Source organism: Balaenoptera borealis, assembly GCF_965194805.1.
Source record: "Balaenoptera borealis genome assembly, chromosome: 9".
NCBI classification, from domain to species: Eukaryota; Metazoa; Chordata; class Mammalia; order Artiodactyla; family Balaenopteridae; genus Balaenoptera; species Balaenoptera borealis.
This window is the reverse complement of record NC_138873.1, coordinates 112,827,053-112,842,186: the sequence shown is the minus strand read 5'-3', so window position 1 is coordinate 112,842,186 and position 15,134 is coordinate 112,827,053. Positions and strand designations below refer to the sequence as shown.

At 39.7% G+C, this 15,134-nt stretch overlaps 1 protein-coding gene across 4 annotated transcripts in view; it reads left to right on the top strand.

The window, feature by feature from the left end:
- The window catches only part of COL12A1 (collagen type XII alpha 1 chain), a 120,014-nt gene extending 105,378 nt beyond the window's left edge, over positions 1-14,636 (top strand). For 3 of the 4 annotated variants that reach the window (XM_082404924.1, XM_082404923.1, XM_082404926.1), the window contains 8 exons: positions 1,891-1,944; positions 3,270-3,341; positions 6,649-6,684; positions 6,794-6,860; positions 7,981-8,169; positions 10,112-10,180; positions 11,170-11,340; positions 13,577-14,636. In XM_082404924.1, coding sequence (XP_082261050.1) covers positions 1,891-1,944; positions 3,270-3,341; positions 6,649-6,684; positions 6,794-6,860; positions 7,981-8,169; positions 10,112-10,180; positions 11,170-11,340; positions 13,577-13,752 — 834 coding nt within the window. In that variant the 3' untranslated portion in view covers positions 13,753-14,636. Of the gene's footprint in view, positions 1-1,890; positions 1,945-3,269; positions 3,342-6,648; positions 6,685-6,793; positions 6,861-7,980; positions 8,170-10,111; positions 10,181-11,169; positions 11,341-12,361 lie in introns of all 4 variants that reach the window. The other variant, XM_082404925.1, reaches the window with a different exon arrangement.
- Positions 14,637-15,134: the final 498 nt, after the last annotated feature.

Genomic DNA, 15,134 nt, shown 5'->3' with positions numbered 1-15,134 from the left:
TGGGGAGATATTAGACAAAGGATACAAAGTTTCATGGAGATTGACATATATACACTATTGATACTATGTGTAAAATAGAGAACTAATGAGAACCTACTGTATAGCACAGGGAACTCTACTCAGTGCTCTGTGGTGACCTAAATGGGAAGGAAATCCAAAAAAGAGAGGATATATGTATGCGTATAGCAGATACACTTTGCTGTACAGTAGAAACTAACACAACATTGTAAAGCAACTACACCCCAATAAAAATTTATTTAAGAAGGATACAAAGTTTCAGTTATGCAAGATAAGTTCTGGAGATCTAATGTACAGTGTGATGACTATAGTTAATACCATATTGTGCATTTGAAATTTGCCAATAGAGTACATCTTAAATATTCTCCTACATAAGAAAATGATAACTGTGTGAGGTGATGCATGTGTTAATTATCTTGATTGCGGTAATCATTTCACAACGTATACATATATCAAAACACCACATGTATGCCATAAATACATACAATTTTTATTTGTCAATTATACTCCAATAAAGCTAGGAAAAAAAGAGAAAATGGTTGATCAGGAAGTTCTTAGGATGACTGAAGGAGGATTATTCAGAGATATGATACTTACCCAAAAAAAGTGAAAAAAAAAGTGTATCTTCGACAGCAGCTGGAGGAAATTTAGATGGTAGAAATGCCATTTGAACTGTCCAAGCAATACTCCGAGCATTTCTGCTTCTTAAGTGGCTCTCAGAAGCAGTGTTGATGTTATATGAGATGAACTTGTAGTCTGTTTTTTGTTAAGCAGGCCTAGATCTTCCAGAAGACAGTCTGAAATGTTTATCTCTATAAGTTTCTGAAAAAAAAATTTTTTTTTTTGCAGGGGGTGGAATATTTCTAACACAGTTTTTTAAAGAAATAATTTAAACTTCCTCTTTTGTAAAATCAATGGGAGTGTGGATACTTAATGGAGGTATTGATCCAAATGTTCTTGATTTGTGCTAGAATCCAAGAATATGCAGAAAATTAACACTTATTCTCAAAGGAGACAAAAATCTCCTTTGACAGCGGAATGCAACAACACAAAAAACGACCTGACTCAGAAATCCTTGGCTGGATTTCAGAGATCTGTACTTGGGATGAATGCTAACTGGGTAGCGAGGGACTCATTCCAGGCAGAGGTCGTTTGGCACCATGCAAGCTGCTCAGAGATGCCCGGCGCTTCTGTACAGATCTCTCCTCCCAGTGCAACCCTGACTGGGTCTGGCGTTTCTGTGAGATGAGGAGAGACGGACCGATAAAAAAAATTGAGTGAGGATTGAGGTTTTCCTTTCTTCTGAGTGGAGGAGTTAAGATAGTTTTGCCTCTTTCTTGGAGGGGAGGAGAGAAATCCCTCAGGAGTGAAGCGTCAGTGGCCCCGCCCTGGCTGGCTGGCGTTGCTTAGGAAACAAGGAAGGGAGTTTTCTAACCGGGTGGTTGGCCCCTCCTGCATCTTCTGTGATGCAACACTCCCTGCATCTTACTTTGATCATTGCTGGGCCAGTTAGTCGACATTGACTTTCTGGTAGAAAGGGCTAGTCTTCCTTTTAGACTTCTTTACAACTCTTAAAAAAGTAAAAGTGAGTATCTTCGTAAAAGGAATCTGCTTTCTTCGGAGAAGACTGGATTGATTCTTAAAATGATTTTATCTATAACTATATAAATGACTGAGTATAGAAATGAAGTATTCAATAAAACGCATAACTTAAATGGAAAACATTTTTTGGCATATTTGTCTTTATATTGAAAGGTTACCTGCAGTTGGGTTAAACCCCTCACCTGTCACTCTTATCAACCTGTCTAGTGTCTTTCCATTTTACTCGGTCATTATTTCGCTAATCTGTAATTAATTTCATTTTTACAATAGGGCTTTACTGGAAAAGATGGAGCAATGGGACCTAGGGGCCCCCCTGGGCCACCGGTAAGAATGGAATAGGTGACACTCTTGTCTCCCCACCCTAAACCCCTAGCCCCACTTGCTAGGGAAGAGCCTGGTAACCTGACCTTTGAGGCATGTTCCATCTGTGCTGGGGGGCACACCGTCGAGGGAGCTATGTGTTTTTATTCTCCTAAATCAAAATGGGCTAGAGAAAACAGAGGTGTTAAAATAGAGAGTCTTTCTGTTTAATCAAGTTATATTTGAAAAACAACAACAACAAAAATACCCCTCACCAACCAGTTCCTTCCATGCCCACATTAAGTGGTAGGTTTTATGACCTTACTGGTTACTTCCTGTTCTAGAATTTTAAGAGTCTGTAGCCTATGATATTTGAATTTTAAGGACATTAATTACGGAACAGCTTTAAGTCATTCAGAGGAAGTAAGTTTTACCCGAGTAGGTTTTCTAATTAAGATCTTTGGGGAAAATGCTGAAGCCAATGACTTTGAAAGAAGCATCTGTACACCTGCATCCAGGTGAGATCACAATGACATTGTTTGAGTTGACGGATGCTCTTCATGGCTTCTGGCTGGATATGAAGACTGGAGAGCATATGTTAAAATAATTTTATTATTTATGTTTAATATATATGTTCTCAAGTAGAGTTGAAAATGTATAATAAACTTTGATTTAAAGTATTTACTACAGAGATTAAAATGTACATAATTGATGAATAAAGGATTGTTTTACAAAAATCTGATGATTCTATTTTAAGGATATTTTAGCTTTAGAACATAATGTATTGACTAGCGATATTATAAATATTTTACTAAAAATGTTGCTAAAATGTCTTAAAGCTGTGCTAAAAGGAACAGGGAGAAATTCTTATGGTTTTGATGGGATGGAGGGTGCTGATATGATAGAAGAGGAGGCACCCTTTATTTGAATGCACCAAAGAAAAAGTGAGTTTCTAGGCTGAGATACAACTCCCAAGAGACAAGGGGAAGCTCCACCACGTGGTGCCCTGTTACCTTCTCAATTTCTTCCCCAGCCAGAGTTCACTCCTGTCTTTTGATGAGTTTTCTGGTTTGGTAATAGAAACAAACTAATAGGAATTGCTTTCTGCAAATTCACTTAGCAGCCAATTTACTAGGATCACAGTCTGTGAATAGTGAAACTGATGAAATATAGTCCATAAAGATTGAATGGGAATTTTCAAGATTTTTTTTCCTCCATGTTATCTTAAAATTTGATTTTGCTCTTCCTTAGTATGTGATTATGTGCTAAAAGCTTTTAAAACCAGCCATGCTTTGTTAGTTTACTTTAGATGAAATTCTTCTTTAATGGTAACCTTCCCTGTGTTGTAGGGAAGCCCAGGCTCTCCAGGAGTCACAGGACCGAGTGGGAAACCAGGAAAACCCGGAGACCACGGCAGACCAGTAAGTGGACGGTTTGCATGCCTAGTGATTCCACTGTGGCCGTGAATGAGGAGACGGCAAGGCTGTGGCATGTTTATGTTATCTCTGCTGTAATGTGTGTGAAGCATTTGTTGCAGCTATGCTAAACCCATGGATTTAACTTGGTACTAGTTCTAAAAATTTTCTCTCTAAGTTATAACATTCTGGGATGAAAATCGTGGTCATAGGGTTTCTTTAAAAGGAGAATGGGATTATGAGCCAAGACACATATTTCTGCACTGAATAAACACTCAGAGCTGGGTCAGCAAAATCATTCTTTTTATTTAGGAGCGGTATGCAGCTTAAGATAGAAAAATACATGATGGTGCATGGCGCCTCCCTGGGTGCTTCTGCAGAAGTTAACCCTTTGTCAGTATCCTGTAGCCACACCGCTACAGGCTCTTTTCTCTTGTGCTGAGGTTGCTAGAACATTCGTCCCAGAATTAAAAGGATTTATCTCACCCACCATTCTACTTTTTTATACTGCCCTGCTCCAATTTACATCCAGTTTAATTTTCTTTTCATCAAATGTTTTGATTAAAATAATAGTTGAGATGGTATGATGCATATCTTCTATTTTCAAATCAGTATCTCCAGAACTGAATTCATAGTTTCTAAAATATCCAGAAGTATTTGTAATGACTGTTGGGCTCCATATTCTTCGTTACAAGCTCTTCCTTATTTGTATGTGTGAGGAATGAATTTATTTTAAGCAGGTTTTTTTTGTCTGAATAGAATTCTGAAATATAAAAATTTATCTCAAAGATCAACAAGTCCAATTATTAGTAATGACACATCTATCAGGGCTGTTCTCTGAACAGAACTTCTCTCTTCTGAAGTATTGTCCAAAGTTATATAAACCCAAGCTTAAAAATTTTTTTAATGTCAAACTAACTTAGAATCTTTATGTGATATGGCCTGCCTTCTATGTTTACATAAAATTAAGCAAGCAGCATAAAGATGAAAGGACTCCTGATGTACTTCATACTCTGTGTGTACTCTAGCATATGACTTTATTACTTTCTTTTCCTCAATGAATCATGACAGAAACTTCACAAGAGCACTTAAAAGTACACAGAACTTGTTAACCCTTTCAGAATTCTATTTCGTTTTACTATGACTGAAAGAGAGTCTAATGTAAGAATATCACTGATGTAATTGATGGCTGAAGTTAGAAACCTGAAAGAAACTTCTACTTCCTTTACTTGAAATGAGAGCTCTAGATACTGGCAATAAAGATGAGTTCTAAATCATATATCCTAGAACAATCTCAGAGTGGCAGTAAATTAAAAAAGAACACATGGGAACAAAGTAGCAGTAAATGTAAAAAAAAAATTTCCTGAAATTTACAAAAGGCTCCAAACTAAATAATGTTTCCATAAGAGTCCAGTACTTTTAGCAAAGGGCAGTCAAACTCCAGTTTTTCTTTTTCTTTTTTTTTTCTTTTGCAACCAAAACTTTAATCCCAAGGATTCTCACAAAACATATTACAAATGACAGCATGAAAAAAATAATTGCACAGTAACTCAAAGTTCAGCTCTACAATATACTCTTAACAGTTTTTCTTATGACTATAATTTGGTAACATTTATTTGGACCTTATCTACCCCCTTTTCCCCCTTTATCTTCCTCATCCTTCTAAGGTAGCAAATTACCTCTCCTTTTCTTCTCTCTTCTATCTTACCTTTAGTTTCTAAAACCAAAACTAGCAGACGGGAGTATAAAGGTCTTAGCAGAGAGCTTAGCTCAGTCACTGTTAGCTTATGTCATTAGCTCTTGGAACCAGTGGTGTCTTCTTGCTAACTTGTAACACCTGATGTTGTGTAGTGGATGTTTCCAGGAACTGCTGCTGGAATATTTTTTATTCATTTACTCAACACCCATTTGTTTGGTGCCTAAATGTGCTCGTGGGTGTTTTAAGGTCTGGGGATATAAACGTGAACAAGACAAAGTCCTTGCCCTCATGGAGATTCTAGTGGAGGATATAGACCCCTAAATGTAAATAAACAATATGGTTTCTGGTGATGATGAGTGATAACAAAGAAAAGAAACACAGAGTAAGGGGTTAGGGGGTAACTGTGGTGGCGGAAGGGGGCTATTTCAGATACAGCAGTCAGGGAGCCTGTCTGAGGAGGTGGAATGAAACAAGGGAGCAGCAGTGGGAACAGCATGAACAAAGGCCGAGGGAGGGTGAAGGTGGCACGTGGAAGGCACAGCAGAGAGGCCCAGGCGCCGCAAGTAAAGGGAGTGAGGGGAGAGGGATGGAAGATGAGGTCAGCTAGCTGGGCAGGGGTGAGTGTGTGGACCCCCCAGCCCATGGTGAGGATCTCTTATCTTATTCTTAGTGTGATGGGAAGCCCTTGCAGCCAAAGAGTGACACGGGCCAATTTTCTTTTTAAAAATATCAGTCTGGTTTCTCTGTGGAGAACAGACTCAAAAGGGGCCAAACGGGATGCAGGAGGACCAGTTAGGAGGATATTGGAGCCGTTCAGGCAAGAGTCTTGGAGACGGTAAGAGGCAGTTTGGTTTGGGATGTTATCTGACCATCAGATTTGTCAACGGTTTGGGTGTTCCTTTCAGCTGGCAGCCTGGAGATATATTGAAAGACAAAAACTTCTTGCCCTAGAAGGAAGACTTGTTCCAAGATCCTCTCATGGCCAGTGAGAGGCCTGACAGAATAGGGACAAATGTTCTGTGGTTGCGTTTGGATGTGGGAACCACCATTTGGATTGAGCCCTTTAATAAGGGAGGCACGTGGTTCCTTTCATGCCCACTGCACAAAAAATCACTGGAAGAGGTTACAGATATATATTTAGTTAGGGAATTGACAGAAAGCTCTTACTAGAACAGGTTCTTATGGGTTCTAACTGAACCAAGATTAACCTCATGCACAACCTAAAATAACCACCTGAGCTCCCCAGCCATGGTGGAAAGTAGAATGGTAGCAAGGGCAATTGTACATGTGTTTCAGTTCCAGACCTATATTGCGAATGGCATCATAAAATGTATGCACAGTGCATAACTTCTAAATTGGTGATCATAAAATTCACATCTCAGCACTATATTGGAGGACACGTGCTTCTGAGAGAGGGAGAGAGAGAGACAGGGAGACAGATTAGATTCCTTTTGACAGACAAGCAAAATGTGAGTAACATGGATGTAAATGTGATGTGTCATTTTGCTAATTTGTTAGAAAGCAGACCTTGCCCTCTTTCATCATCCTGTCCATTCATGAGTCATTTTAGACCATGTTTGTCAGTTTCTAATATCTGAAATTCCTATATTTCAGGGTCCATCGGGATTGAAAGGAGAGAAAGGTGATAGAGTATGTATTTCTTAAAATTTGACTTACAAATTTATATCGTGTGTTAAACATTGAACTCTGAAACTGTGGAAATAATATGCTGATCCTACCTATTGATTTAATTAACTAGGGAGACATTGCTTCCCAGAACATGATGCGAGCAGTTGCAAGACAAGTCTGTGAACAACTGATAAGTGGTAAAATTTCTTTTCCTTTTAATGTATGAGTGTGCGGTTTTTTGTTTTTTTTTTAGTTAATTGCAGGAAAATGCAGTTTGTGACATAAAGTTTCAAAGATATATGTTTCTATTTCATTTTCATGAGCCCTTATTTTTATACATTGTCAGTTTTGTATCCTGTTAGATAAGGCCAATGATATTTTAATGACTATCATTAAGAAAAAACAATAACCCAAGGTAAAATAATAGCCTGTTATCGTTACATTCAGTCTGATACAAAATTGTATTTTAAAAGGGCCTTTCAGTTTCAGTATTAGGATTTTTAGTGATCTTCACCTCATTGTACACTGAAGCAGCGAACATTGGCTCATTTAAGTTATGACCTTTGAGTTTTCCTGGAGGACCACTGAGATTAATTTGATCCTAGAAAGTCCCTGCTGATGGGGAACTTTTTCTTGCCTCGTTATTTTGCACAGACTCTTTCTCCTTATTCCATGAGACCTATTAAGTGACAAGGCTCAGTGCCTGCAAACTGAGTGTGGCCTCAAACTCAGGGCCCCCCCTTTTCAGAAGCCTTAGTCCAGGTGTCTCCCAGTGTGGTCCTGAGGGGCACCCGCGTTACACTCACCTATGCTGCATTCGAGAAATGAGACTCCTGGGCCACGCCTTAAACCTGGTCACTCACTGTCTTTGGAGATGAGGCCCAGAAATTTGTAGTTTTCAATGTATCCCACAGGTGATTCCAGTTTACACTAAAGCCTCATTATCACTGCCATAGGCACACACACGAAAGTGCTATAATTCATTAATTTAAAAAAGGTTCTCTTTTGAGTGACATCATTGGGCAAACCTCGGGGCTTTATATCAGAGCCCTGTTAAACTTTCACAACTCCTTGATGTTTATAGTAATGCTGATATGCTTCCCGGTCAGTATTTCGTGGAGACGGTTGTTTATCAGGGATCATTTGGTCCAGGATGACTGGAGTGTTTTATTTCAGTTTTAGGATTCTAATTAGAATGTTTGCTGGAGGGTGCCGGAACAGAGGTGGATTTCACCAGACGCTAAGAGAAAACCATTTCATCCTCTCATCCCTCCCTTGTTGGGTTTCTTACTAATAAGTCTTACTTATTTTTTTTAGGGCAGATGAGCAGATTCAATCAGATGCTGAATCAGATTCCAAACGACTACCACTCTAGTCGCAACCAACCAGGCCCACCGGGCCCTCCAGGGCCCCCTGGCACCGCGGGAACCAGAGGAGAACCAGGACCCGGGGGGCGGCCAGGCTTCCCAGGCACACCAGGGATGCAGGGACCCCCGGGTGAACGAGGTAGGCATTCCTGACCGCTGCATAGGGATAAAGGAAGGAATCTGCAAGCGTAGGAGCCGGGTCCGGCTGAAAAGCATGTCGAAGACTGGACTTAGCAAACTACACCGGTCTTGTTTGGACAGCCCCAGAAGAGCCGTGCATCTATGAACCTGTCTTTCTTTCCAGGCAGCTGCAGGCTGTAGAGATCCCTGTCTTAGAAAACAGGAAGATTTTGTCATGAGACCTCAGTAAAGACAATGCTATTTTCTGATTGTTGTTGTCGTTAATGGCAAAAACTGTATCCTGGCAAAGTGAATCAGGCATAAAATCTCATTAATTGTTTTGACTGGCAAGAGCTGGGCAGCAACTGAATGTAAGCAGCCCTAAGATTTTAGATCTAAATTCTTCTGGTTCCTTTATTCAGGGCCTGGAAACTGGTCTTCTGTGTTTATTTGGCTTTAATTTCATGGTAGGTAAGTGTAACAGAAGGAAAAGAAGAAAAACAGGATTATCTGATTCCAGATGTTTCAGGATGCTGGGTACTCACTTTTGTCAAAGTGATGGTTAACATTCTGCGGAAATCTTAGATATGTCTATAATGCTGATTATTTAGATGCGGTACTGATAGGGCTACTAAAGATAAGATACCTTTAAGATGTCTTCAGTGAGTTGTAACTATTTATTCAAGATTTCTGTTCTTAATTGCTGTTTCTAAAATAATATATTAGATGTGTTTGTTTTCTTCAAATAATTTTTCCCCTGACTTGTAGCCAGATTTGTTTCTTTTTTTTTGTTTGTTTGTTTTGTTTTGTTTTTTAAACATCTTTATTGAAGTATAATTGCCTTACAATGGTGTGTTAGCTTCTGCTTTATAACAAAGTGAATCAGTTATACATATACAATATGTTCCCATATCTCTTCCCTCTTGCATCTCCCTCCCTCCCACCCTCCCCATCCCACCCCTCTAGGTGGTCACAAAGCACCGAGCTGATCTCCCTGTGCTATGCGGCTGCTTCCCACTAGCTATCTATTTTACATTTGGTAGTGTATATATGTCCATGACACTCTCTCACCCTGTCACATCTCACCCCTCCCCCTCCCCATATCCTCAAGTCCATTCTCTAGTAGGTCTGTGTCTTTATTCCCGTCTTGCCACTAGGTTCTTCATGGCTTTTTTTCCCCTTACATTCCGTATATATGTGTTAGCATACTGTATTTGTTTTTCTCTTTCTGACTTACTTCACTCTGTATGACAGACTCTAACTCCATCCACCTCACTACAAATACCTCCATTTCATTTCTTTTTATGGCTGAGTAATATTCCATTGTATATATGTGCCACATCTTCTTTATCCATTCATCTGTCGATGGACATTTAGGTTGCTTCCATGTCCTGGCTATTGTAAATAGAGCTGCAGTGAACATTTTGGTACATGACTCTTTTTGACCTATGGTTTTCTCAGGGTATATGCCCAGTAGTGGGATTGCTGGATCGTATGGTAGTTCTATTTGTAGTTTTTTAAGGAACCTCCATACTGTTCTCCATAGTGGCTGTATCAGTTTACCTTCCCACCAACAGTGCAAGAGAGTTCCCTCTCCTCCACACCCTCTCCAGCATTTATTGTTTCTAGATTTTTTGATGATGGCCATTCTGACCGGTGTGAGATGATATCTCATTGTAGTTTTGATTTGCATTTCTCTAATGATTAATGATGTTGAGCATTCTTTCATGTGTCTGTTGGCCATCTGTATATCTTCTTCAGATTTGTTTCTTGGCCATGAATCTGGAATTACACAAATGTCTAGAAAGAATTTGGCTTAAAGAGTGGACTTCTGTGAAAAATTGGGTTCTGCTTTCACTAAGGGAAATGCATTACTTGAATCAAGTACCATCAGTTCCGATGAAGACTACATATTTCCGGATAATTTTCCCTCTGTGTTTTCCCATTTTGTGCTTGCTTAGGTTTGCCGGGAGAGAAAGGCGAAAGGGGTATTGGATCTCCAGGACCTCGAGGGCTGCCTGGCCCCTCAGGTAGGTTTGCTAGTACATCAAACAAGTGAACATATCATTACTGAGAGAGCATACGACCCCACGAGATGCACAAACTCATCCTGTTAGCTTCAGGCATACTGACCATCACGGAATATATTTTAGCAAGAAGTCCCACTTGTATAACCTCCTCATTTTTATGTTCTCTTTGTTCAAAAAATGTTTCAGTGCGTTCTATTGAAGCATTCACTCTAACTTTAATATATGAGGGTTTGAGTTTTAGTGACACAGAGGGCTGTCGTTTTCTTTTTATGGGATTCCTATTTGTTTTGTTTGGCCTCGTAGCCTTTAAGGATGGTGTCGTTTCCTGTTCCTTCTGGTATTCTTTAAGATGTCGCTAGTAGACTGAGGAAATAGACTCTCATTAGAAATCCTGACACATTGCAAGATTTCATTCACAGTTTCTTTGTTAATGTTTTGGAAGGAAGTAATAGTTGTTCTGTGCATTTTGTTTACTAGATTGAAAATGAATTTTTTTCTTCGTTATAAGGTCCGGGAGACCTTTGCAACCATGGTCTGTCCTAGAGGTTAAATCTTTACATTTATGTTAACCATGAGTAAGTGTCACTTGATCCAGAGATAACACTGCTTCACACCATCTGGAGGCGTGGAGCAGGCATCCCGACTGTCTGCCTTGGCTACCACAGCCATTTCCTGCAGCGAGTCTTATCTCTAAGACAGCGGGAGCAAACCAGAGAACTCACTGATATCTTTAGTTTGGCTCAATTCTTGCTAAGTCAGTTTTCTTTGAATAAAATCATTAACATAGTTGGATTTTTGGCATTAATTCTTGAATCACTGGTAAGAAAGTTCTACACTGGGTCAGACTGGTGATTTCTTAAGGAAATATTTTCTTACCATACACTAGTGAATCGTCTAGTCTTGAAGTAGTGGAGGTGCCAAAGTATTGTTGACTGCCTCAGGATATGTGTGTGACAAGAGGGGAAATATTTGTTTTCAACCCATAATAGGTCCACAAGGAGAATCCAGAACGGGTCCACCAGGGTCCACAGGTTCAAGAGGTCCTCCAGGTCCCCCTGGTCGTCCTGGAAACTCAGGTATCCGAGGCCCCCCAGGTCCTCCTGGATACTGTGACTCTTCCCAGTGTGCCAGCATCCCATACAATGGACAAGGCTATCCAGGTATGTTGTTGCCATTATAGGGGCCCAAATTCACCTGAATTAAAAAACCTTTATGGAAATGAAGTTCCCTAGGACTGAAGGAAAGTTGATTTGAGGATTTCTTCAAGATATCAACTCTTTCAGTTGTATGTTTTGTTATTCTCTCTCAAAAGAATTAATGTTAATTTTATCACATTATTTCACTGTTAGGAGTTGAATAATTATTTTCTCCTCCTTTCTATACTTCTGCACTTACCAAATCACATCATAAACCTCTCTTTATTTCTCTTGGGAGTTCAAAGAATGCTACCAATTGACTGTTTTGTTTTGTTTTTTTTAACCCTAAAGGCTGGGAAGAGGGATCTGTTGAATACAAGAATATATCTAAAAAATTGTTTTGAGACTCTAATGTGTAGGCAGACTATTTGATCACATGGTGCAGACAACTGAAAATATTTCACTATTTCACATTGTCCGTGGAATTAATATTTATAAACTCTGGGACTTAATGTTTTTAGAGTCAGTCATGAAATCCTAGGACTTGACAATTACAGGAGGCAGAAGTCTCTTAAGCCTGATTTTGGGGACTGTGGGGATAAAAGCGATATGCTGATCTGAAAATAAATATATTAATGCTGTGGGCAGCGGTCAGCGGTGACCTTTTCATCAGCACACCCTCAAGCATCTTGCAAGTTTTAAAAATGATACTGCTGTTTGATATGGTTGGCTACTAGCAAGTAGTGCATGAGTAGTTGAATATCTAAATATCTATATATCTATATATTTATGTGCATACTTACATATGACCAAAAAGTAATCATGAATCGTCAATTTCTCAAGCAACCCATTCACAAAATTACAATTTCACTCTTTATAAAAGAAATTTGAATTACCTCTGCCTTCTGGTATGTGTGAATAACTTGAAATATATGGATATATACATATATACTTTAACCATTACATACTTAGATGAATGTGTATAGATGTTTTTTTTTGCATAGTAATTCAACTTTTAAAAACTATCATCTTTGACCTGTTTCAGGTTCCGGCTAACAAATTTTCTAAGTCGCCAGTGCTGCTTACAGTTTGAATACATGAAAATCCTGTTTCTGAGATGTTTGCGCACGTGCTTATTAGGAAATGAGTCTGTATGGAAATCTCACCACAGATGTGGTTAATGAACCGGGTGGACATCATAACGGAGGGTGGAGACTCTTTATTACTAACTTGAATGAGACAAAAGCAGTGGTGTTAGTTTATAAGCCTGATGCATTTCAGTAATAATGTAGAAAAATATTATTTAAAAAAAAAAGTTCAAACACACAGCTCATGAGGGGCCTCAGCTTTGAAAGAGGCGCATAATAAAACTACTAACCGCAGAGATGATGCCATTTTGAGAAAAACAATTAACCTGGTTAAAGAGAAATATCCTATGTAAATAATAAACTAATTATGGCTTGTAAATGATTTGTATGTGATCCTGTCCACTAAAATCACTTAACAGTCCTGTGCAATCAGCTTCTGCCTGCTGCTTGCTCTCTGCCGGAATAACACCAAATAGAATCTCCTCATCTCTAGCTTGTTAGCGATGTGTCTGATTCAGGGCCTGTGTCTTACTATGATTACCTTTTGTACATGTACTTTCATTTGGATTTTGTAATCGCAATTTTCAAACCACAGTTTGAGAGTCACTTCTCCTCTTCCTGTTTTGCTGTAGTCACTGGTGGTCCTCACCCACCAGCTGTAACTCAGGCCGTGGGGGAGAGAGCCACAGAAAATGTCATGTACTGTATATTACCTGGTGATAGTTGATTTTCACCTCCAGAGTTCAGTTTCTAGGAGCCAGTGTAAAACTTCCCCTCACCTCCTCATCTTTCCAAATGGTTCTTTGAACTGAGGAGTTTGAAGTCGTGAACAGTCACTTGGGGGATTTGCAAATATCCTACCTAGGTTGGTTTACAGTTCTCCTTGGCCCAGTCTCTGAGCCTTCCCAGGTATTTGTGCAATGATTGTACTTACTGCTGGATCTTTGAAGGTTAAAAACGAGTGCCATTTCATTATTGATCACCAAATTCTCTCTGCAAATGGAAGCAATCAGAACATTGTAATTTATCTATTTATAGTTATGAGATTAAGACTGGAGTGCCATCCCCTCGGGTGATGATTTAGCTTTTGCTGTGTATGTGTGTATGTGTGTGTGTGTGTGTGTGTGTGCGCCTTCCAAATCATGCCATAACTGTAATGTTGAATCGGACAGAGCCCTACGTGCCCGAGGGCGGGGCCTACCTGCCTGAGCGCGAGCCCTTCATCGTGCCGGTGGAGCCCGAGCGGACGGCGGACGAGTACGAGGACTACGGCGCCGACGAGCCCGCCGAGGAGCGCCCTCCGCATGCGCGCCGGCGGCGCGCCCTGCTCCGCGGCCCCCGGCAGTGAACCTGACACCGCGCGCGCGCGCGCGCAGCACGGCCAGGCTTGGGGGGAGGTGTTGGGATTCTCATTTCCAGGTCAGACGGAGCGGTGCACGTGTTATCTGTCACGTTTCTTCCGGCGTTGCTTCATCCGAGAGTACCCTTTCTGGCTGTAGAGAACCTTGTTTCTGCAGGAAGCCTAGCTCGCCGCACGCAGTCTGTAGAAGTCTTTGCCTTTGCCCTTGAAGTGCTTGCAAAATACTTTGTTCACAAAAGCTGCAGGGAGAGAAGGCGCCTTGTGCCTTTAGGTAGCACAGCGGGAAGCCTCAGTGAAACTCTTAGGTTAAGCAGTAAGTCCTGGAACCCAGAACGACTGTGTATTTCGAGAGGGCAGTTTATCTTTTCCAATGCTTATTTGCAGTTCAATTACATCCCGATCCAAGCAGTTCCCCTACTAAAACCAAAAAAGAGGGAAAAGTCAACTCTGTTGCAACTATTTATCTTCCTCTTCTATCTTCTGTTATACATTAGGGCATAGTATGCTCTTATACATCTCCTTTAACAACCACAAACCTTAAGCCATGTAGCTGAAATTATTGTATCAACTGGATACAGTTCCATATTGCCTTAAACCTCCTTGTTTTAGACACGCTAACATTTATACCAAATTGCAGATTATTCCGCAGAGATGGAATTGCATGTTTGTGTTGTACATTTAGTATGAACTTTTTTTTTTTCCCAGAACATAATGTTTCTTAGTTATCAAAAGCAGTTGGAAAATGTTTGCAAGACTATGAACATAGAATTGCTGCTTTTATATTTTAACTGCAGATTGTGAATTTCACTGCCTTATATTATTTATTTCTGAAACAAAAGAGGCATTTTTCAATAAAACTACTGAAAATTTGACATGGTATGTTTTTTCTTTAATGGCCTTTTGGACTGTCCAGGCGGTTGTTAAAACAAGTTCATATCCTTGGATACAGTTACAGATCTTGCTAATACTATTAAATTATGCTAAATAACTTTAGGTTTTTAATGATGTGGTGAAGTCATAGAAAGAGAGTAGTGAGAGAGCCTTAAAAAGCCCAGCAGATTCCAAAGGCTTTATTAGGAATGTAGAGGAAGTGTGGGTTGGTGGAAAAACAACTAAGTATCCTAGGAGACCCCAAACAACCAAACAACCTTTAGCAAGCCACAAGATTTCATATGCATTCAGTCAATTTCCTATACCATACTTTACCCAATAGCATGTTTAACTGCAAAAAGGATAATCCTTAATGGAAATGTTTACATTTAGTGATACCTTCTTTTTTTTTTACTTTTATGAATACAATAATATCATTTTAAATATCAGAGAAAACAATGTAAATGTTTGTTTGAAAGAACTGACATCAATTGAAGAGA